The 24,274-nt window shown below is 44.7% G+C and overlaps 6 protein-coding genes across 15 annotated transcripts in view; 4 read left to right on the top strand and 2 right to left on the bottom strand.

Moving 5' to 3' along the window:
• Positions 1–8,118, bottom strand: part of LOC144697199 (uncharacterized) — a 243,973-nt gene extending 235,855 nt beyond the window's left edge. The window contains exons 1-3 of one of the 4 annotated variants that reach the window (XM_078569080.1): positions 8,049–8,100; positions 7,574–7,696; positions 3,533–5,827 (exon numbers count right to left, since the gene is read on the bottom strand). In XM_078569080.1, coding sequence (XP_078425206.1) covers positions 4,793–5,470 — 678 coding nt within the window. In that variant the 5' untranslated portion in view covers positions 5,471–5,827; positions 7,574–7,696; positions 8,049–8,100 and the 3' untranslated portion in view covers positions 3,533–4,792. Of the gene's footprint in view, positions 1–3,532; positions 5,828–7,573; positions 7,697–8,048 lie in introns of those variants that run through there. The other 3 variants (XR_013580318.1, XM_078569082.1, XM_078569083.1) reach the window with 3 other exon arrangements.
• Positions 1–24,251, top strand: part of LOC144696973 (uncharacterized) — a 280,733-nt gene extending 256,482 nt beyond the window's left edge. Inside the window, exons 1-2 of one of the 4 annotated variants that reach the window (XM_078568702.1) lie at positions 21,228–21,492; positions 22,404–24,251. In XM_078568702.1, the coding sequence (XP_078424828.1) occupies positions 22,730–23,935 (1,206 nt within the window). In that variant the 5' untranslated portion in view covers positions 21,228–21,492; positions 22,404–22,729 and the 3' untranslated portion in view covers positions 23,936–24,251. Of the gene's footprint in view, positions 1–21,227; positions 21,493–22,395 lie in introns of those variants that run through there. The other 3 variants (XM_078568704.1, XM_078568703.1, XM_078568701.1) reach the window with 3 other exon arrangements.
• Positions 1–24,274, top strand: part of LOC144697178 (uncharacterized) — a 685,261-nt gene that overhangs the window by 167,599 nt on the left and 493,388 nt on the right. The window lies entirely within an intron of this gene.
• LOC144697280 (uncharacterized) overlaps positions 1–24,274 on the bottom strand; it is a 353,357-nt gene that overhangs the window by 144,885 nt on the left and 184,198 nt on the right. The window lies entirely within an intron of this gene.
• Positions 1–24,274, top strand: part of LOC144697133 (uncharacterized) — a 212,516-nt gene that overhangs the window by 18,025 nt on the left and 170,217 nt on the right. The gene's annotated exons all lie outside the window — the stretch shown is intronic.
• On the top strand, positions 8,543–11,494 carry LOC144697316 (uncharacterized). The gene is made up of 2 exons (XM_078569292.1): positions 8,543–10,108; positions 11,205–11,494. Exons 1-2 carry the CDS (start codon positions 9,720–9,722, stop codon positions 11,224–11,226), a joined length of 411 nt encoding a protein of 136 aa, XP_078425418.1. The 5' UTR covers positions 8,543–9,719; the 3' UTR covers positions 11,227–11,494.

The following is a 24,274-nucleotide window of genomic DNA, read 5'->3' as shown; positions in this document are numbered from 1 at the left end:
GTGACAAATGTTGAAGTGTTGGTTCAGAGCCACAAGTTTCCACTTCCCATTTGAGCCTCCAGCACCTTTCTGTCTCTCTATTGCTCGTGTCAATGACAGCCAGGTGACGAAGCTGAGGGCTGAATTTAGCTGAGAATAACGGGGCCTGTGCCCCAGTTGGGAAACTGCCATGGGCATCGCACTGATAGAGAGACAGGAAGTTGCTGGAGGACTGACTGGGAAATGGGCCTCCATCCAATCGGGGAGCGGGAGGGGGTGACCGGGGCTGATGGCGACCCGACCCCCGGGGTTCAGTGCCCCTGTGTCCAAAGCGGGGAGTCAGGGGACCAGGTTACAGAGGAGCTGAAGAGAAACCATTTGGTTCCAGAACATTGTGCACATCCTTTTACTCTGATTGTCTTTGATCCCCAAGTAATTTTCTGTTTTTTTAAACCATGTTCAATTTCATTAATAAACATTTATCAGTGAAATTATTTGATTTTGCTGGACTTTTCATGATTAGATTTCTGCACTTTAAGGAAAGTGGGTAAGTGGGGTTGGCAGGCTCTTTAACAGAAAGTGAGTCCCTCTAAGGTAATTGGCAAAGGAGCCAGAGGGGGAGATGAGATTTTATTTTTTGACACAGCGAGTTGTTCTGATCTGCCTGAAAGCAGATTCAATGGTATCTTTCCAAAGGGTAAATACTTGAAAGGGAAGAATTTGCAGGGCTGTAGGGAAAAAGCAGAGCAGTTGGATCAATCAGAGAATCCCTTCAAAGAGTTGGCAGGGGCACGATGGGCCGAATGGACTCCTGCAGCCTGTGAACCTGAGGCTCCTGCTTTTGTGCAGGTTAAAAGGTACAGATTTCATTTCAGCCTCTTCCCTGTATCTGTATTTAAAGAGACGGGTTTCTGTTCAGCTCTGAATGACCGATATAACAATGTCTCCACTCCTCTGTATATTTAAACATGGAACAAAGCCTTGCAAGGCCAATTATAGTCAACAGCCTTCCTGTAGCTCTCTCTGGATGCAGCAAGAAAATGTTTGACTGCTTAACAATAGCGGTGTCTCCTGAAAATAATTCAAACATTACATCAAAAACAGCCTTATAGCACCTTTAAACATTACAGGAGCGATTAAAAAACAGAAGATGACACTGAGCCACATATTAGCTCAGATGACCAGTAGCTTGGTCAGAGAGGTAGGTTTTAAGGAGACTCCTAAAGGAGCAAAAAAGACCGAAGGGCAGAGAGGTTTAGGGAGGGTATTCCAGAGCATGGGGCCCAGGCAGCTGAAGACACAGCCCCCAGTGGTTGTGCAATAGAAACAGGGGGGTACTGAAGAGGCCAGAATTAGTGGAGCACAGATATCTCGGAGGGTTGTAGGGATGGAGAAGATTACAGAGATGGGGAGAGTGTGTATGACCACGTGGAGATTTGAAAAAAAGGAGGCTGTGGAGGGATTTGAAAAGAATGGGCCCGAATTTAGCTCAATGAAAATCCCATTCATCTTTACGGAGGTAAAACCGGGCCCAAGGAGGAGAATTTTAAAATTGAGGCATTGCTTGAGTAGGAGCCAATGTAGGTCAGTGAGCACAGGGGGTGATAGGTGAACGGGACTGAGTGTGAATTGGGAGACGGGCAGCAGAGTTTCTCTATTGAAGAAAACTGGTCCAGTTCTGTACACTTCCCATCACACCACTTATGTCTAAGCTCAAGCTGACCCATTCCATTGGGATTGCATAATCCACTGATGTCATCACATTCTATTGTGATGATGTCATAAGACGACATCAGCATGTTTGTGATTCCACAATCAGCTGACACCAGACGATAGACTTCATTGGGAGTGTGGGATTAGCTGATGGCTGCACAGTCCTGAAGGGAGAGGAGAACGCTCTCTCCGACCCCTCACTCAATTTCACTCCGTTATTTTTCAGTTCTATTCTGGCCCCACCTGGGGTAACATCTCGATCTTTTCTCCTGAAGGAGCGCCCTGAGTTCTAGGTTACTCGTACATAAGGACATATGCTTCAAGCAACAGATCAAGCATGGGTGTAAATGAGTCTCCAGCTCTCTCCTTACCCCTGTCCAACTTGTGGACAGTTCTCACTCGGGGTTATTTCTCCCAAGCCCTTCATTGTCCCAATCCATAATTTTTTATTCCTTTCAGTTTAGTTTTACTCACTTTTCAACCATGACTGGTGTCTTTAATTCTATCCTGACTGTTATAAAGTCAGTTTCTCTCTGGAGCATGTGTCAGTGCCTTGATCACATCAAAATGTTGTCTCATTCCTCTGGCCACGTTAACCATTTCATGTCATACTGTTTGTCAAGTCACTGCGTATGTTTGGGACTCTTCCATGTATTTCACCATGAATTTCCTTCTTTAGTTGCTTAACATCTAACAAATCACATCTGCACGTCCACTAGTATCCCAATAGCATGCCAGATATTTTTTGACTGACATGTTATCCTATCTAAAGTTCATGGGGGTGATGGGGGCAGTGGGGGGTTGGGTGGGTGTGTGTGTGTGTGTGTGTGTGTGTGGAGGGGGGGGGTGCAGTGGGTCTGCCTCAAGAGCTTTGCTGATCTCACTCTGTGCGGTCCCGATATTTCAAGTAGTGGCCAGGATTTCAACTATGGTTTTCTTTTAAAAAAGGGTTCAGAGGCAAATGATTTAAACATTTCCAAAAGAAAGCTATCGACTTATTCATCTTGTCTACACTTCCCTGAATTTCACTAGAATCTACATGGATACCAGATTGATCTATTCCATTCAACTACACCCAAGGTGAATTATTCCAATTCCTTCACTGCCCAGTGGAATTGTAAACATTCCCATTTTATTCCAGGCATGAACATACTTTGTTTCTTTCTTCTGGCTGGGACTGTTCTCCTGGGAGCAAAGGAGGTTGAGGGGAGATTTGATAGAGGTGTACAAGATTATGACAGGTTTACATCAGCTGGGCAAAGAAAAGATGTTCCCGCCAAGGACAAGGGGACACAGGTTGAAGGTTTTAAGTGAGAGATGTGGGGGGGGGGGGATGTGAGGAAGAGGTTTTTTTTACACAGCGAGTGAGAATGATCTGGAACTCGCTGCCTATGAGGTGGTGCAATCAGAGATGATGAACAATTTCAAAAGAAAATTGGATGGTCACTTGAAGGCAATAAACTTGCAGGGATACGGGGATATAGAGGGGGAATGGGACTGACTGGATTGCTCGACAGAGAGTCAGCATTGAGTCGAGGTACCAAATGGACCTTTTTGAAGGTAACTTTGTAACATTTAACCCATGTTGGTGCAGCTGTTCAACAAAACTAACAACTTCTTAAACAAATATTTGTGACTTGACCAATGGGAAAAGTGTTCCTCATTTCCCCACAACAAATTGAGCCAATCAGCTTGGAGTCCCTTCTAACTGTGAACTATAACTTGTATCGAAACAGGGTGTCCTGGAACACCTGGTGCTCTGACCCCTTCCTGACCTTAACACCAGTTTTCTTTTTCTTAAAGCTACAACACAGTATCTGGAACTTAAAAAGACAGGCAATTGAAGACTGTTCATTGTTAAGCTTACATACAGTACAATTTGGTAATATAAGCCTTATTAATTACACAAATGTGTCATCGAGGTGAAGTCTAACAGTTAACACTAATAAAGAGGCTGACTCCAGTTATTTTGCAGGGAATCCCCACTCTTTTTATTGACTTCAATGTGTTGACATCACCAAACCAGAACTTTCATACTCCTTAACCTTGTGTCAATCCTCAGTACGAGGTGAATCTGGGTAACATGTTCACCAATCTAATCCACATACTGACGAGGTGCAGCCACTGTCTAACACAGCACAGTTGAATGAGTCTGTGACTAAGATACTCATCACTGGACCAAAGCTCCTCGTGACTGGTACAATTCCTTCAGAGTGATCATCATCATCATCTTCAGCCTCAGAATTCTCTGTATCATTTGTCACTTTGAAGACCCTGATTTTCCACTTTGGGTAGTTCATCACATAATGATATTTTGAGTCAGACCTGAAGCACCTGTTAATTGTTCCCCGGTCATCCCTGGGGTTCATTCACCTATTCGTGCTGTTCCAATCCTGTCTTTTGTTGAGATATCCAGATCTGCTAAAGATGCTTTCACCCTCATTCGAAACCTGTCAAAGTCCAACAATGCTTCATAGGCATCCAGTAGATCATCTTTCTTTCTAATCTCATCAATGAACCCGAATAGAAGATCCAAACCTTCGTCAGTATCCAACTGACAGGCATCCAGCTCACTAAATACTTTGCTTCTGATTTTACTTTTGTTAGGAGGTGATAATGCCAAGACCAGACCTTGTTTCCTCCTTGGTAGGGACGTAACCCGTGTCCACATATCCACTTCATTCTTCCACTGGTCGTGTGGCTCAGACTCCGAGAACATTGGCGGGTAATCAGACCCTGACAATTTCCACTTGCTTTCAGCCATTTCTCACAAAAGCTACTCAGGTTGTAACTTTCTGTCTGAAATTTAATTTTCCTTTAGTTTCCAACCTTCACCATTAGACAAGCATTCTCTGTTACCATGTTATAATCCTCACAGCCTGATGGTGAAGGAAGAAAACGGAGCCAATCTTTACTTGGTATAGATTTATTCACCGAGTGAAACATTACAGGTATACACCTCCTGACTCGACTCAACTCTCTGTCAGTAAGGGTCTCTTTATATGTGCTCAAGTAACTATCCAACCCATGATGTCCACCTGTATATACTTAACCTCAATTCACACAATCAACAGCCACAGTCAGAGCATCTAAAAGGTCTCTAATCAGTGTGACTGTCATGGTGTGTCAGCGGCTTGGATGAACAAGTGAATCTCTCCCCACACTTAGAGCCTGTGAACGGCCTCTCCCCGGCGTGAACTCGCTGGTGTCTCAGCAGATGGGATGTCCGAGTGAATCCCTTCCCACACTCAGAGCAGGTGAACGGCCTCTCCCCAGTGTGAACTCGCTGGTGTCTCCGCAGGCGGGATGAATTACTGAATTTCTTCCCACATTCAGGGCACGTGAACGGTCTCTCCCCAGTGTGAACTCGCTGGTGTGATTGCAGGCTGGATAACTGACTAAATCCCTTCCCACACTCAGGGCAGGTGAACGGTGTCTCCCCGGTATGAACTCGCTGGTGTGATTGCAGGCTGGATAACTGACTAAATCCCTTCCCACACTCAAGGCAGGTGAACGGTGTCTCCCAGGTGTGAACTCGCTGGTGTGCCTGCAGGTGAGGTGACTGAGTGAATCCCTTCCCACACTCAGAGCAGGTGAACGGTGTCTCCCCAGTGTGAACTCGCTGGTGTGTCTGCAGATGAGATGACTGAGTGAATCCCTTCCCACACTCAGGGCAAGTGAACGGCCTATCCCCGGTGTGACTGCGTCGATGAGTTTCCAGCTTTGATGGGGTTTTGAATCCCTTCCCACAGTCCCCACATTTCCACGGTTTCTCCATAGTGCGCGTGTCCTTGTGTCTCTCCAGGTTCTCCAATCAGTTGAAGCCTCGTCCTCACACAGAACACGTGTACGGTCTCTCGCCGCTGTGAATGGTGATGTTTTTCTCAAGCTGAGAAACTGGTTAAAGCTCTTTCCACAGTCAGTGCACTGGAACACTCTCACTTGGGTGTGTGTGTCTCGGTGCTTTTCCAGTCACACTGACGCTTAAAACCTTTTGAAGCAGACAAACATTTCTCCTTCTAGATTCAAAAGGTGATGATATTCAGGGCCCGATGAGTCGAGTGACTCTGTCAGATCTTGACGTGATGTTTGGTTTGAGATTGCTGTCTGCAAATCCCCCGCTTCTAATATCCTGCTAAAGGAGTTTACAAAAGTCATCACTGTCAGTGCAGAATAGAAATTCAGAACAGACAATTCTCATTTCTATGGAACATCTTTTCCTCTCTCATTCCCCAAAAGCAGTAAATCTCCATCCCACACACTCTACCTCCATTCTAACTCTGCTGTATCTAATATACACCCAACATTACTGCACTAAAAATGTATATAATAAACAGTACTGTATTACATGATGCTGTGGGGAAGAACTTTATTTCAACAGCCAGTGGTGATGTCCTGGAAGCCACTGCCGACAAGGGTAGTGGTTCCAGACGATCAATAACTTCAAAATGAAATTGAATTGATACTTGAAGGAAATGAACGTGCAGGGGAACAGGGATAGAGAAGGGGAATGGGACTGACTGGATCGCTCTACAGAGAGTTGGTATGGACTCCAGTTGTCAACTGGACTCCTTCTGTGTCATAATGACTCTATCACTGGAAATATATCAAGTAGCTACAGTACTGTCCTCCAAGACTAGAAGGATAACAAATGAACTTTATCACAAAATTATAAATAATATATCTAAAGTGTCCCCCATTACAAAAGTATAATCATTTTCATATTATTCTGGTTTATTGTCGAGTAGGTTTATGGGTGTGAGTATGGATGGCTCTCTCTGTGTGATTTAATTTCATTTGGACTCAGAGAGACTGCAAGCTTGAAATTATCTAAAGACGTTAGGTGTACAAATGTACTTGAAATGCTAAAGAGTAAACATCAATGGGATCTTAGCATGTAAGGTGTGAAGCAAATTTGCATTTTTATATAAGTGAAGGGGTAGTTTGGATTTCAAAGGGATGTTAGGCTTTTAACAACTAGCCAGATAAGCAAGGCTAAGCAGTGTGTTTATTTTTCCCAAAGGTTACTGACAATATTGGCAACATGAAAGATTTTTATAGTATGGGAAAGGTAAAGTTCCAAAGACCTATGGAACAATGGAATTTATATATTAAAGAGAGAGAAATATATATAAAGGAGAATGAAAGTCTATGTTGGGCGGGGAGGGGGGGCATGTAAGATCTAGCAGGAGTGTGTGAAACAGCCTTTGGGAAGCCTCCAGCCATTTGTGCATAAGTCTACTGTGTCCAGAAACTGAAGTTGAAGACAAGCTTTTGGAATTCCACTGTCAAGTGGGTACTGTGGCAACTTGCTGGCTTATTTTTAAATTTAAAATCTATTTTGGATTGTTGCCTTAAAGGGGATGTGTAATTTAGAGTCAGGTTAATTAGGAATTTTAGGATATGTTATATTATTAAGTAATTGTAGTCTTATGATTCTGCTTGAAATCTTTTATTTTGTTAATAAATATCTTAATTTCATTTTTAAAATCTCCAAAGATTTTCGTGGACTCTTTGTTTCGGAATTCAGTGCACACATCATCTCGTAATAAATACAAATTGCAAAACCATTGTGATAGTGTGGCCAAGTTTCCCATGTGGATTTGGTTCACCTGGCACACATCATCTGGCACGTCATAACACCCCTTTCGCAACATTAGACATATCTTTATCCTCTTTTGCGATATTGTCCAGGGGGCAGAACTCTTATGAAATAAAATAAGGGACACTTCAGACGTAGAGGCATGAGTGGTGGTCGGATGCTGGTGACAAGAGAGCGGGTTGGTGGTGTTTGGGTGTCAATATGACAGGGACTAGGGAAAAGGGGGTCCTGAGACAATAATAGTAGGAGGGGTGGGGTTTAAAATCAACTAAAACTTACAAATTATCTTGTTCAGTTAAAACATCATAATCTCTCTGCTGGCCGACTCACTCACTTGCCGTCCCATTTGAATCACTCAAACTCATCCGGGAGGCTCCCAGGATCAGGTTCCCACAGACTGTCCTAGAAATACAGGACAAAAGGTAAAATAAGGAGGAATCCCTTAAAATACAGGACAGTTAATCACCCTGAAATTGTTCCCTTAAATGTCAGCCATCTCCTGGGGAAACCACCCCTTTCATTGTGAACATTAGGAAAGAGACCATCCTTTTAGCCAGACAAATAAATGTGTCAAGCTGAGGGAGCAAAGGATCTCAATGTCTTTAAGAGAGAGAGAGAGACCTGGGCCAACCTTTCCAGAATCTGCACCCTCCCTGGATTCACTTCCTTTCCCTTCAGTTCCTGCAAGTCAACAATCTCCCCCCAGAATGAGAAAAGAAATGGAAAGGGGGAGAAAAGAAAGTGTTTTACTCACAGATGTTGGACACAGGACGAAGTTTTAGTCTGTGTGAAGCTCAATCTTCTTTCGCACAAAACCCGCGCTCTGATTGACTGGAGGACCATAGTCCTTCCGGTCCTCCAACTCATCCCATTGGCCAAACCCTCAGCATGAAGGGAAGGGCGGGCTCTCCCCCGCACATGCGCAGCTTCCCCTCTCCCGAGTTCTCCGAGCGGCTTCTCGCTCTGGCCGGAGCCGTCAGCCGGTTGCTTGGAAACCTTTGCTCCAGGAGGGGGAGGGTGAACAATGGGCGGGGGCGGGGCTCCCGTGTCCGCGCGCCTGACCTGCAGACTGGAACCCGAAGACGTCACCGCGGAGCAGGGTGATTCCTATTGGCTGATTCAGGCAGCGTTCCATTGTGGACGTCACAATGCGGAAGTTGGACAATGAGCTTCAGACTAAAACTTCCTCCTCTGGGCAACATCTGTGAGGAAATCACCCCATTTCTTTTCTCATTCTGGGGGCAAATTGTTGACTTGCAGGAACTGAAGGGGAAGGAAGTAAATCCATTGCTGTATGTTGTAAACATATTTAGTCCTGTCATATAGATATACATATATATATGGCTTGCAGACTGCATTTTCAGGTGTATTGTGTCCAGGACAGGAAGTAGAGAGCCTGGATCTGTCGATGAGCATGAATGAATGAACGTTTCCGTTTCTTTCAGCCTGCATGATGACTTCACGTCTCTCTGTTCTGGAAAGGAAGCATATATAATATATAATAGCATGGATTTGTCGGTCAGCATATACAACACCTTCAGGAGAATTGGGAGGGTGCATATAAATCCAGCAGATTGCGAATGGAGGGAGAGTGTGTGGGACCGAGATTTACAGATTTTGGTAAATGAGAGAAGGAAAGATTTGTTCCAGGAAACTAGAATTCCCTGTTCTGAATTTCTATTATGCTCTGACAGTGATGACTTTTGTAAATAACCGTTGCATGATATTGGAAGCAGACGATTTACAGACAGATACCAGACAACGTGACAGAGTCACTCGATTCAGTGGGAGCTGAATATCAGCGGCCTTGAATCTAGGAGAAAATTTTGTCAGTTCTGTTTGCTTCAGAAGATTTTAAACACCCTCGTGACAGAAATAACATCAAGACACACACACCCAAGTGAGAGTGTTCCCGTTCACTGACAGTGGAAAGAGTTTTAACCAGTTACACAGACTGAAAAACATCGCACTATTCACAGCGGGGAGAGACCATACATGTGATCTGTGTGTAGGCACGGCTTCAACTGATCGTTGAATTAGAGAGACACAAGGACACCTGCACCATGGAGAAACCGTGGAAATGTGGGGACTGTGGGAAGGGGTTCCTTTTCCCATCTGCTCTTGAAACTCATCGACGCAATCACACCGGGGAGAGACTGTTCACCTGCTCCGAGTGTGGGAAGGGATTCACTCACTCATCTTCCCTGCTGATACACCAGCGAATTCACACTGGGGAGAGGCTGTTCACCTGCTCTGAGTGTGGGAAGGGATTCAGTAAGTCATCCAGCCTTCTTACACACCAGCGAGTTCACACCGGGGAGAGGCCATTCACCAGCTCTGAATGTGGGAAGGGATTCACTCGGTTATCCATCCTGCTGACACACCAACAAGTCCACAGTGGGGAGAAGCCATTCATGTGCTCTGAATGAAGGGATTCACTCAGTTATCTGGCCTACCGACACACGGGAGAGTTCACACCAAGGAGAAGCCATTCACCTGCTCTGAGTGTGGAAAGGTATTCAGTGATTCATCCACCATGCTGAGACACCAGCGAGTTCACACCGGGGAGAGGCTGTTCACCTGCTTTGAGTGTGGAAAGGGATTCAGTGATTCATCCACCATGCTGAGACATTGGCAAGTTTACACTGGGGAGAGGCCGTTCACCTGCTCTAAGTGTGGGAAGGGATTCAGTGATGCGTACCACCTGCTGACACACCAGCGACTTCACATCGGGGAGAGACCGTTCACCTGCTCTGAGTATGGGAAGGGATTCACTCAGTCATGCCACCTGCTGAGACACCAGCGAGTTCACAAGTGATTACAGGGGCTGGATTCTGCTGTTATTTCTGCTGTTAATCACATCCAGGACTGAACCATGTTCGTTCTGACAGTTGGTGAACTGGGAAGGGTGGGGGGTTCTAATTTCATTGAATTTCAATTGAACCCCTTCAGGATCTTAAAGGTCACCCTTCAGTCTTGTCTTTTCTAGAGAAAAGCAGCATCAGCCTTTCCTGAGGGTTAAACGCTCTCAGTTCTGGTATTATTCTTGTGAATCTTTGTTGCTCCTTCCCCAGGGCCTCTATTTCCTTTTTCTAAATGGAGATCACAGATGTTGACAGTACTCCCAGTGTAGTCCAACCATGGTTCAAAACAAGTTGAACATAACCTCCCTGATTTTCAATTCTATCCCTCTAGAATGGAACCCTATATCTGGGCCCTACAGTTTGGAAAAGATGTGAAGTTCTTAGAGAGGGTGCAGAGGAGATTTATAAGAATGGGAATGAGGGACTTCAGTTCATTGGAGAGACTGGACCAGAGTCAACCTGAATTTAAACAAAGCTTGGCATTCATCAGTTAATTAGTGCATTATCCATGGCAGCACCTCTACCAACTAGTGTCCACTTTCCCACCAAGCAGCATTCTCTTCTCATGAAGCATAAATTGTTGTTCCCTTTACATTCGGTATTCTTGCGAATGTCCTGATGAGTGGAAGATGAAAAGCTTCGACATCTCTTTTTTCAGCCATTACTGCTTTAATTAACTACCAGTCAGTAACAGGTGATTGAATAAGTAGTCAGCCTGAACTGAGTTACAATTAATGAATCAATAATGAATCAGTAGTTGAGTAAAATACTTTGAGTTTTATTTTCTGTAAACATGTAAAATCTTAATTGCTGTGTATGTAAAGAATGTACAATGATGATAAATGTACTGGCAAGAGAGACCTTGAAGCTCCAATTAGCCTCAACATTTGTATGAATAAGGGAAGGTATAGAATTAGGTAAAGGGATAGTGTGAAACAGTTCTATTGTATTCCTGTGTAATATAATGAGAGAAGGTGGTGTAAGTAATTGGGGATCTAATTAAATTAATCTAGTAACCAAACTGATCAATTGTCATCTTACAACAGGCCCAACTCTGACATGAGGTAATGGTCACTTTGGGGATAAAAGAGGTTCTGAAGGTCTCCCTTGCTAGCCAAGTACTGAAGATTACCAAGGCCGAGTTCCAAGGAAATTACTGTCAGAGAAGGAGCCAGACGCCCGAGGGCGAATTCCACAAGAATTACAGTCAAAGAAGGAGCCAAAGAGGGTTATGCTTCTACAGACTGATCACCCGCATGAAGTTGTAAAAGTCAATGTCTTAAAGTTGTGAAGTAAACTTTTTTCTTTTAATAAACTTCTTTTAAAATTTACTATCCAGAGAATTCTGCCTTTGCCTTAATTGGTTAAAGTCTTGTCCGAACCAAAGTGAATTTATTAAATGGCAAGTTGGAGGTGGCTGAAATCAATTAAATTACAGATAACAAGATCAGGTGACATAAATTTTAAATTTAAAAACTTGCCTTTATATAGCACCTTTCACGTCCACAACACACCCCAAAGTGCTTTACAGCCAATGAAATACTTTTGAAGTGCAGTCACTGTTGTAATTTAGGAAGCACGGCAACCAATCATACACAGCAAGATCCCACAACAGCAATGTGGTAATGACCAGATGATATGTTTTTGGTGATGTTGATTAAGGGATGAATATTGACCAGGACACCGGGGATAACTCCCCTTCTCTTCTTCAAAATATTGGCCATGGGAACCTCTAAGTCCGAAAGAAACAGGAGACGGGGCCATTGGGTTCGTGTCTCATCCAAAAGGCAGCAGCTCCCACAGCGCCGCACTCCCTCAGTGCTGGCACTTGGAATGTTGGATGTGATTTTTGCCCTCGGGTCTCTGGGTTGGGACTCGAACCTTTTGACTCAGAGGTGAGAGTGTGATCCACTGATCCACAGCTGACACATATTAGAAACATATTTTCCAGGACAATATTTTCTTTCACAATATGGAAGGACACAGCATTATCAGCGCATTTGGAAGCCGACCTGGGTTTCTTTTAAAAGGGTCATCAGTTTAGTTTTGGACTGGGAGCAAGCATGACTTTTCCAAGAAATCACCTGACCAGCAGGGTACTTGAGGGGGAAAGAAGTGTTTGCTTGTTTGCACTGCAAGTATTTTCATGGATGGGGGAAAGAAACTGGTTTAAAGACAAAGGCTAGTAACTTACTGGAAACCAAATGACAGAGATGAGCTTTAAATTTTTAACTTGCTTTTTTTAAATTCAGTTGGGACTGAACGGAGAAAGTGAAAAACTGCCTTGCTCACATTCTCCTCGTCTAGCCACAAGTAGATTGGTTAACAGTATCCAGCTAAGAATCCTTATCTCAGTGGAAGTTGTCTGTCTTTGGAAAACCGAGAGGCTGAGAGGAGAAGGGTTGATCCAGCTTTACTTTCCTCCACGCCGAAGCTCCATTGATGAGAACCTCCAGGGATCTACTGGAACTAGGATTCTGTCTTCACACGAGCGAATTCAAGATCAACTGTGTCAAAACCCTCCAATCTTTATCCTTTTTCTTCATGAAATCTATTCTCCAAAGTCTATCTCTACATTGACCCTGTCTGTTTGTCCTTCATTTGTGTGTGTGTGTGTGCGTGTGTGTGCTGGAGTATTTTAAATGGGATAGATAGTTACAATTCCAGAGTATAATTGTCTGTTAACCAGTTCTTGCAAGTTGTTTTAAAAAAATATTTTTTAATATAATAAATGAATCATTCTGAGTTTATTGAAAGAATCTGGTTAAAGTCTCTTTTATTCTGGTCTAACAGGAGCAAAGGTAAATCATTAGCCATTTTGGTGAGTGAATTAAACTTTTAAACTAATGGTGTGACCTGTGGGTGGCGGGGCTAGATAATCCGCACACTCCTCCCATCCTGGTCGTAACACATTTTAGACAATACAAAGTTAGAAAGGGAAAGTTGCCCTTTGCCTCGAGTGACTAAAGCTAACAATAAAAGCCCCATATAAAAAACATGTATTTGACAGACAAAAGTTGAAGTGTTGGTTTAGAGCCACAAGTTTCAACTTCCCATTTGATCCACCAACATTTTTCTGGCTCTCTATTGCTCGTGTCAATGACAGCCAGGCGACGGAGCTGAGGGCTGAATTTAGCTGAGAATAACGGGGCCTGTGCCCCCGTTGGGAAACTGCCATGGGCGTCGCAATAATAGAGTCAGGAAGGTGCTGGCGGATTGACTGGGAAATGGGCCTCCAACCAATCAGGGCAGCGGAGGGCGTGACCAGTGTTGATGGTGACGTGACCCCCCCGCTGCCCCCCAGTGGCTCAGTGTCCCTGTCCAGAGCAGGGATTGAAGGGAACAAGGTACAGAGGAGCTGAAGAGAAACTATTTGGGTCCAGAGCATTATGCACATGCTTTTATTCTGCTTGTCTTTAATCTTCAAGTAATTTTCTGTTTTTTATTAACCACATCCTGTTTCATTAATAAACTTTGATCAGTAAGAATATTTGATTTTTTTGAACCTTTCCTGATTAGATTTATGCACTTTAGGGAAAATGGGTGAGAAGGGTTGGCAGTCTCTTTCATAGAAAGTGAGTCCCTCTAAAGTAATTGGCAAAGGAGCCATGGGGAGGAGATGGGGAGGTGAGATGTTATTTTTTGAAGCAGCAAGCTGTTCTGATCTGCCTGAAAGCAGATTCAGTACTATCTTTGCAAAGGGTAAATACTTGAAAGGGAAGAATTTGCAAGATTGTGGGGAAAGAGCAGAGCAGTTGGATGAATCAGAGAGTCCTTTCAAAGAGATGGCAGGGGTACGATGGGAATTCCAGGGGTTATTGACATCACTATACATATTGCAGGTACACATTTATTTATCTGTGATCACAGAATCTCCAGCACAGAAGACATTTGGCCCATGCTGGCTCTTTGAAAGAGCTATTTAGATAGTCCCACTACCCTGCCCTTTTCCCATGAGCCCTGCAAACTAGTCCCCTTCCAGAATTTATCTAATTCCCTTTGTTGAATCTGCTTCCACCAGCCTTTCAGGCAGTGCATTCCGGATCACAACACTTGACGGTGTAAAGATTTATCTTCTTCATTTCCCCCCTGGCTTTTATGTCAATCACCTTCAATCGGTGTCCTCTGGTTAACAACCCTTCTGACAGTAGAAACAGTTTCTCTTTATTGCCTCGATGTAAACCATTCATGATCTTGAACACTTCTATCAAATCTCCTCTTAGCATTCACTGCTCTTAGGAGAACAACCCCGACTTCTGCAATGTGTTCACATAACTGAAGTTATGGGTAAAGAGCAGGAAACAGACAAGATAACCCCTCCCCAGAATGTAGCAGGATGGGCTGAATAAGGAGATGCTGAGCTCAAGTGGGTTTGAAGACCCGGCAATAAAAGGGCCTTGTGTATTCACTGACCCGGACGTAGAGGGGTTTGTGTATAAACTGGCCCTGAGATAAAGGGGTCTGTGTATAAACTGGCCCAGAGATAAAGGGACTTGTGTATACGCTGACCCGGAGATAAAGGGGCTTGTGTATACACTGACCGGAGATAAAAGGACTTGTGTACACACTGACCAGAGATAAATGGGCTTGTGTATATGCTGACCCAGAGATAAAGGGGCTTGTGTATACAATGACCCAGAGATAAAGGGTCTTGTGTATGCACCAACCCGGAAATAAAGGGGCCTAACACTAACCCTAACCCTAATCCCTAGCCCCTAACCTTAACCCTAAACCTAACCATAGCCCTAAACCTAACAATACCCCTAAGCCTAAACACAACCGTAAACCTAACCCCAAGGCTAACCCTAACCTGAAACCTAACCATAACCTTAAACCTAACCATAACCCTAAACCTAAGCCTAACCATAGACTTAAACATAACCCAAAACCTAACCCTAACCATAAACCTAATTCCTAACAATAGCCCAAACCCAAAACTTAACTCTAACCCGAACCCTCACTATAAACCTAACCATAACCCTAAACCTAACCGTAATCCTAACCCTAACCCTATCCACAACCCTGAACCTAACCCAAATGTTAACCATAACTTTATACCTAACCATAACCGTAAACCTATCCATGACCTAGCCCAAACCCTAAACTTAACCATAACCCTAAACCTAACCATGAACCAAACCATAACCCCAACCCTAGCCCTAAACCTAGCCTAACTGTAATGCTAAATCTAACCGTAAACCTAACCCTAGCCATAGCCCTAACCCTAAACCAAACCATAACCCTAAACCTAACCATGAACCTAACCATAACCCCAACCCTAACCCTAAACATAACCCTAAATCTAACTGTAAACCTAAACCTAACCATAGTCCTAAACCTAACCCTAAAGCTAACCATAACCCTACCCTTAACCATAACCCTAAACACAACCCTACCCCTAACCTTAACCCTAAACCTAGCCATAACCCTAAACCTAACCCTAAACCTTACCATAACCCTAAACCTTACCATAACCCTAAACCTAACTTTAAACCTAACCATAATGTCTAACCTAACCATAACACTAACCCTAACCCTAACCCTAACACTAAACCCAACACTAACTCTATCCCGGAATATACACTAACCTGTAAATAAACCTAATGCTAACCAGGGATCCCAGAGCTTCTCCTGAATCACGTGGTGCCTTGTAGATTGTGGACAGACTTTGCAGATTCGGCACCTTCCAAATCCGTGACCCCTCCCACCTGGAAGGACAAGGGCAGCAGATGCATGGGAACACGACCACCTGCAAGTTCCCCTCCAAGCCACTCACCACCAGGACTCGGAACCATATCACCATTCCTTCACTGTCACTGGGTCAAAACCCTGGAACACCCTTCCCAATATTTCCCCACCTTATGCTCCATCTTCAAATGTTCTCCCACTCACTTAACCTGCCTACATCTTTTTGCAGACTCTCTCGCTCCTCTGGACAATTTACAAGGTCCCTCAAACAGCAACGTGATAATGACCAGATGATAAGTTTTTGTGATGTTGATTGAGGGATAAATGTTGACCCGGACACCGAAGAGAACTGCCCTGCTCTTCTTCCAGAATAATGAAGTGGGATATTTTACATCCACCCGAGCAGGCAAATTGGGCCTCGGTGTAGTATCTCACCTAAAGACGGCACATCCAACAGGGCAGCACTCCCTTAGTACTGCACTGGAGGGTCAGATGTGAGTTTTGTGCTCAATTCCTGATTGGGGGCATGAGCCCAGAAGCTTGGGACTCAGAGGCGGGAGTGAGCCCTGAATGGGGCCACTGAGCCCCCACTGACAATGAGGGGAAGAGGAGTGGGAGGAGGCATGTGTGGAGAACAAAAAACATCACAGACCAGGTGGCCCGAATGGTCTGGTCCTTTGATGTTAATTCTATGTAATTTCAATAAGTAGAACATTTCAGACATGGATTAGTTGATTTCACACGAAGGAGTTGTTTGGGTGTGATGCTGAAAGGGACCTGTTTTATTGTAAAATAATGTCCGCTGAGAGTCCCTGAATGAATGGGGAGAGATCACACGCAGCAGTTCTTAAAGAGACACTGCTCACTCAGCAAATCAGCAGTCCCAACTTAGCACACATCAAGGAAATTACATAGGGTATTCAGTCAAAGCTGATTCATTCCACTTACATCCAGAATAATAAACTTCAGCTCAGTTACAGGGGTCCTTAACATGAGCAGAAGTAAACCCCCTAATTCCCCTCCCCTGAAGGTGCTGACTCTAGGCCTCTCCCCAGTGTGAACTCGCTGGTGTCGCAGTAGGTTGGATGAATCAATGAATCCCTTCCCACATTGCAAGCAGATGAATGGTTCTCCTGCTATGAGTGTGGGAAGGGATTCAGTAACTCATTCAACCTTCTGCGACACCAGCGAGTACATACTGGGGTGAGCCCATTCACCTGCTACGAGTGTGGGAAGGGATTCAGTCAGTTATCCAACCTGCAGACACACAAGCGAATTCACACCAGGGAGAGGCCGTTCACCTCTGAGTGTGGGAAGAGATTCTGTAATTCATCAAACCTGCAGAAACACAAGCGAGTTCACACTGGGGAGAGGCTGTTCACCTGTTCTGAATGTGGGAAGGGATTCAGTAACTCATCCTACCTTCAGAAACACATGCGAGTTCACACAGAAGAGAGGCCGTTAACCTGCTCTGAGTGTGGGAAGGGATTCAATCATTCATCAAACCTACATAAACACAAGGGAGGCTGTGGAGGGATTTGAAAAGAATGGGCCTGAATTTAGCTCAATCAAAATCCCATTCACTTTTACAGAGGTAAATTGGGCCCAAGAGGGAGAATTTTAAAATCGAGACGTTGCTTGAGTGGGAGTCAATGTTGGTCAGTGAGCACAGGGGGTGACAGGTCAACGGGACTGAGTGTGAGTTGGGAGATGGGCAGCAGAGTTTCTCTGTTGAAGAAAACTGGTCCCGTTCTGTACATTTCCCATCAAACTGCCTGTGTCTTGTTTCTGTATTTGATGGGCTCAGATTTCGCGTGAAGGGACCAAAACTGTATCAGAAGCTCAGACAGAGATAGATGAATAACCCAGAAAGAAATATCGGAGGCAAAAGGTAACAGACGGAGCAATCAACAAAATCTGTAACTAACAGAAAAGGAGGACAGGGGCAAATTGAGTCACCTCCAAATCTGGTTTAGAAAATCCTCTCAGATGCCATCTCGGGAGCTCATTAACCTGAGGAGCCACCCTGGAAAAGAGACATTTTACCAGACTTAAACTTCCCTGCGGTGAGAAAGGTGTTCTGTGTTTGAAATCCCATCTACGTGTTTTCTATCGAACCCATGGACACTGTCAGAGGCCCTCAGCTCCAGAATCGTGGAGTTTTGCCAAGACCTCACACTGTGAACTCTTCAGGTGCACCTATATGGACAAAGTGGGTGTGTTGAAGCTGTGGAGTGGGTGAGATGAGCTGAATCCATTGTGGGAAGTGGCCATTTAAAGAGGGTGCCTTGACTTGCTGGTCTGAGAATCCAGCCCTTTTCCCCCTGTGTAATGCTGGCTGAGAATAGACATCGGGGCTGCTCAATGCACTGAAAGTGATTTGCTTTTGTTCTCTTTGTCTGAAACCAAACTGGAAGGAAAGGGATAAAATTCTGAAACGTCACAAAAGGAATTCCAGACATTATTGACATCACCGTACATATTACTGACGCATATTGATTTATCTATGATCACAGAATCTCACAGCACAGAAGGAGGCCATTCGGCCCATCGTGCCTCTGCTGGCTCTTTGAAAGAGTGACTCAATTAGCCCTACTATCCTGCCCTTTCCCCATGAGCCCTGCAAACTAGTCCCCTTCCAGTATTTATCCAATTCCCATTGTTGAATCTGCTTCCATCAGCTTTTCAGGCCATGCATTCTGGATCACAACACCTCACTGTGTGAAGATTAGTCTTCCTCATTTCCCTTCTGGCTTTTATGTCAATCACCTTCAATCTGTGTCCTCTGGTCAACAACCCTTTTGTCAGTGGAAACAGTTTCGCTTTATTTCCTCGATGTAAACCATTCATGATCTTGATCACCTCTGTCAAATCTCCTCTCAGCCTTCACTGCTCTGAGGAGAACAACCCTGGGCTCTCCAGTGTGTTCACATCACTGATGTTCCTCATTCTTGTCTCTGTACTAAATCCCTGCACCCTTTCCAAGGCCTTGACATTCTTCCTGAGTTGTGGGGCCCATATATGGGATTCATTTCTAGAGAAATAGCATTACAAAGCAGAGATGTAATGTTAAACCTGTGTTGAGCCTTGGTTCGACAACAGTTGGAATAGTGTGAACAGTTGTAGGTCTCCATTATTATAAAAGGGATAGAGAGGTGTAAGCTGACCTGGACAGTAGATTGTAGCTTAACTCAAACATCCTTAGGGAGTTTTTACACTATATTCACTGTTTAACCTAACAGGGTCAAGGTGCCATTTTATACTAATACTGGGTTAAAGACGCCATTTTGTATTCTGCTCTTTGACATCCTTTAAATGTAATTAATCAAGAATTATTGTACAATTAGTAACAAGCCAGAAACAGATAATTAATTGAGTAGTGCGACTCAATGTATAATTGAAGAATAAGTCATTAACGAAATAGTTATTCTGGCTCGATGGGATACTGATGTTTGAAGTTGAAAATATTAATTTTCTGCTGTAAACACTGTCTGTGGCAACAGAGATCACTCCACTACAGCCCATGGCTGTCTAGGTCACCTGTAAGAGAATGAATGGAGGCTTATCCAAACTCAGATAAAAGAAAGATTCTGAACAGTCCCATTGTTCTGCTCCATGGAACAATGTACGGAAATGGTGAAATCCAATAAAATTAAGCCAGTACAACAATGACCAGTTGTCTAATGACAACAGACCTGATTCCAGATGATGTAATGCTAATTCAAGGGTAAGAAGTCTGTTTAAAGGACCATCTTGGGTTTGCGAGTTGGACTCCAGCTGTGGAGGTACTGAGTGACCCCTGGGGTATGATTGTGGGAAATCGCTGTTGGTTCAGGAACCTGAGGAAGATCCACACTTCTACCTGGGATTGTTGACCAATTGAGTTTGGGAATGTGGTTTGATTATTTCATAAGTATGCCTTTTTCTCTAAATAAACATTGATATTATTTGTTATTTCAGAGTCCTATCTTGCCTGATGGTTAAGACTCTTTCAAATTAAAGCATTTGAAAGGGTCAATTTGAAACTTAGGGGGTCAACTTGGAGCCGAATAATTCGGCGCCTGTAACCAATTTTAGTTACATCCCTTTAACACTGACAGGGGACCTCGAGAAGGTGCAAGAAAGATTCACAAGGATGATACCAGAACTAAGAGTGTTTCAGTTACAGGATAGATCGAACAGGCTGGGTATATTTTCTCTGGTAAAGAGAAGGCTGATAGATGATCTGTTAGAGGACTTTAAGATTATGACAGGGTGCGATAGGATTGATGTCATCAAGTCATCACTATCAGTACAGGGTAAAAATTCGGAACTGACAATCCGAGTTGTCATGAAACATATTTCTCCCACTTAAACAATAGAACTCTGTCCCCCCACACACGCCCACCTTCCTTTTGATTTTGACAACAACTTATCCTACCATCCTCCTCCAGCATTTCCCTCAATTCTCCGCCCCTGTAGGTGCTGACTCTCGGGTTCAGTTTCACACTCATCTATTGCCCTCCTCAATATGTCACCCAGTTGTCTAAATCTTTACACCTGAATTTTTTTTAAAACTGTCTAACAGGAGAGTCACTGGGCTGGACTGGGCTATGCTGTGTGAATGAGACATTTGATCAGTCTATTCATGACAGGGGTCTTGGAATTGGGGACAGCGGGCAGTTCAAGTGGTAGCCTTCAATGACACAACAACTTCAATTTATACAGTACTTTTAACATTATAAAACGCCCCAAGGTGTTCCACAGGATAATTGTAAAACAAAATTTGTCAAAAGCTTAGATGAAGTTGTACAAGATCATGAGTATGTGAAAATTATACTCTTTCTAAACCTATAAATCTCTGCCCAGCACACACTTCCTCCAGCCTACGAATTCATCCGAACCTAATTGATCCTGCTATTTTGCTCCAGCTTTTTCCCAATTCTACTCCCTTGAAGGTGCTGACTCTTGGGTCCAGTTTCACACTCACCTATTGCCCTCCCCAATATGTCACCCAGGTGTCTAAATCTTTACACCTGAAGTTAACAAACTGTTTTGCTAAGGGGGCGTCACAATCAAATCTAGTGACTACCCGCATGTACTTTGTGCCAGGGTAGGGTCACTGCGCCACCCCCCCGCCTCCCCTCCCCTCCCCCTCCACCTCCACTTTCCATCCCAGTCCCAGGGGTTTGAAGATTGAGCTCCGTATGAGTAATGGGGGCCGCAGTTCCCAGAATCCGCCGCGCTGGAGAAACCGCTCTAATCGTCGCGCCGGCTGGCGGCCCGAGAATGCGCATGTCCAAAATAGAGGGGAAGTTGCGCATGTGCTGGGGAGACGATGGCCTGCCCATGTCAGCCTGCGGGTTTTCGGGAGGAATGCGCATGTGCGGGAGTGAGGTGAGGACCAGCACAAAGGCCGCGTTCTGATTGACCGGGGGACCATTGTTTGTTCCGTCTTCCAGCCTTTCCCATTGGACAACAGCTCAGTGCGGCTGGCGGGCAAAGTCTCCCCCACCATTTTCCCTTCATGCTCAGGGGCTGACGAATGGGGTGAGTTGGAGGACCGGAAGGACTCTGGTCCTCCAGCCAATCAGAGCGCAGGTTTTGTGTGAATGAAGATTGAGTTTCACACAGACTAAAACTTCCTCCTGTGTCCAACATCTGTGAGTAAAACAATTTCTTTTCTCCCCCTTTCCATTTCTTTTCTCACTCTGGGGGGAAATTCTTGACTTGCAAGAACTGAAGGGAAAGGAAGTGAATCCAGGGAGGGTGCAGACTCTGGAAAGGTTGGCCCAGGTCTCTCTCTCTCTCTCTTAAAGACATTGACATCCTTTGCTCCCTCAGCTTGACACATTTATTTGTCTGGCTAAAAGGATGGTCTCTTTCCTAATGTTCACAATTAAAGGGGTGGTTTCCCCAGGAGATGGCTGACATTTAAGGGGACAGTAAGTTAATATGAGGCAGAGATATATCTAGTGTTGTTTTATGCTATGTATTGGATATATTATTTATGGTTCTGTAATAAAGTTCATTTATTATTCTTTCTAGTCAGAAGTGGGCCATTTGCAGCCACGATGGCACAGAAAGTGTCTATTTGGAACTCGAGCCCGTGCCGACTCTCTGTAGAACAATCCAGTCAGACCCATTCCCCTTCTTTATCCCCGTTCCCCTGCAAGCTTATTTCTTTCAAGTACCCATCCAATTTCATTTGGAAATCATTGATTGCCTCCACTTCCATCACCCTCCTCCGCAGAAACTTCCAGATCATGATCACTTGCTGCCTAAATAAAGTTCTTCCTCAGATTCTCCCTGTCTCTTCTCAGTAAATATACTTACGAGAAGGTTCTCAGGTCTTGGACAAGAAGCAGTGAGCACGGATCTGTCGATCATAATGAACTGATACCTTCAGGATAACTGGGAGGGTGTATATCAGATACAGCAGAGGGAGAATGGTTGGGGCGGAGATTTACAGTTTTTGGGGAACAAAAGAGGAAAGAATGTTCCATAGAAACTAGAATTGTCTGTTCTGAATTTCTATCCTGTACTGACAGTGATAAACTCCTTTTACAGGGGGTTAGAAGGGGAGGATTTACAGACTGAAATCTGAAATCAAACGTCACCTCAAGACCTGGCTGAATCACTCAATTCATGACAACCAAATATCATCGGTCTTGGGATCTAGAAGGAGAAATGTTTCTCTCTTTTATCTGGCTCAGAAGGTTTTAAACATCAGTGTGACTGGAAAAGCACCGAGACACACACACCCGAGTGAGAGTGTTCCAGTGCACTGACTGTGGAAAGAGCTTTAACCAGTTACACAATCTGAAAAAACATCGCACTATTCACAGCGGAGAGAGACTGTACACGTGTTCTGTGTGGACAACGCTGCAACTGATTGTCAAACATGGAAAGACATAAGGACACCCACACCATGGAGAAACCGTGGAAATGTGGAGACTGTGGGAAGGGATTCCAGTTCCCATCTACGCTGGAAACTCATCGACGCAGTCACACCGGGGAGAGGCCGTTCACCTGCTCCGAGTGTGGGAAGGGATTCAGTACTTCATCCCACTTGCAGAGACACAAGCGAGTTCACACCTGGGAGAAGACGTTCACCTGCTCGGAGTGTGGGCAGGGATTCAGTGATTCATCCCACCTGCAAACACACCAGCAAATTCACACAAGGGAGAGGCCGTTCACCTGCCCTGAGTGCGGGAAGGAATTCATTCATTCATCCCACATGCGGAGGCACCAACGAGTTCACACCAGGGAGAAGCTGTTCACCTGCTCTGAGTGTGGGAAGGGATTCAGTGAGCCATCTGCCCTGCGGGGGCACCGGCAAGTTCACTTTGGGGAGAGACCCTTCATCTGCTCAGAGTGTGGGAAAGGATTCACTCGATTATCCAATTTGCAGATCCACCAGACAGTTCACACTGGGGAGAGGCCGTTCACCTGTTCTGAGTGTGGGAAGGGATTCACTCAGTTATCAAACCTGCTGCAGCATCATGTCACTCACACGAATGAGAGACCTTTTAAATGCTCTGACTGTGGGAGTGGCTTCAAAAGCTCTCAGGTACTGATGGTCCACCAGCGCATTCACACTGAGGAAAGACCGTTCAGCTGCTCTCACTGTGCAAAGAGATTTAGAACGTCATCCAAACTGCTTATGCACCAGCGAGTTCACACCGGGGAGTGGCCGTTCACCTGCTCCGTCTGTGGGAAGGGATTCAGTCATTCATCCACCCTGCTGACACACCAGCGAGTTCACACTGGGGAGAGGCCATTCATCTGCTCTGTGTGTAGGAAGGGATTCAGTCATTCATCCACCCTGCTGACACACCAGCGCATTCACACTGGGGAGAGGCCGTTCACGTGTTCCATCTGTGGGAAGAGATTCACTGATTTATCCACCCTGCTGAGGCACCAGCGAGTTCACACTGGGGAGAGGCCATTCACCTGCTCTGAGTGTCGGAAGGGATTCACTCAGTTATCCAGTCTGCAGACACACCAGCGAGTTCACAGCGGGGAGAGGCCATTCACCTGCTCTCAGTGTGGGAATGAATTCACTCATTTATCCAGCCTGCGGAGACACCAGCGAGTTCACAAGTGATTCCAGGGGTTGGATTCTGCTGTTATTGCTGTTGTTAATCACTTCCAGGACCGAGCCATGTTCATTCTAACAGTTTGTGAAGTGGGATATGGTTTTGTAATAAAATACATTGATTATTATTTCTAGTCTTGAACTATAATACTGTAGCTATGCTGTATCTTTCCAGACGTAGAGTCATTATGACACAGAAGGAGTCCATTCAGCAACTCGAGTCCCTGCCGACACTCCGTAGAGCAATCCAGTCAGTCCCATTCCCCCTCCATATTCCCGTTCCCCTGCAAGTTTATTTCCTTCAAGTGTCCATCCAGTTTCATTTTGAAAGCATTGGATGTCTCTGCT

This window comes from Cetorhinus maximus, chromosome 23, assembly GCF_964194155.1.
Source record: "Cetorhinus maximus chromosome 23, sCetMax3.hap1.1, whole genome shotgun sequence".
NCBI lineage: Eukaryota > Metazoa > Chordata > Chondrichthyes > Lamniformes > Cetorhinidae > Cetorhinus > Cetorhinus maximus.
This window is presented reverse-complemented; position numbering and strand designations above follow the sequence as displayed.

Bases quoted from the DNA above. Each gene is read 5' to 3' on its own strand.
- LOC144697316 (XM_078569292.1), top strand. From the start codon at position 9,720: ATGAAGGGATTCACTCAGTTATCTGGCCTACCGACACACGGGAGAGTT. The intron at 10,109-11,204 runs GTGATTACAGGG...ATCTTACAACAG, and splicing joins AGACACCAGCGAGTTCACAA to GCCCAACTCTGACATGAGGT.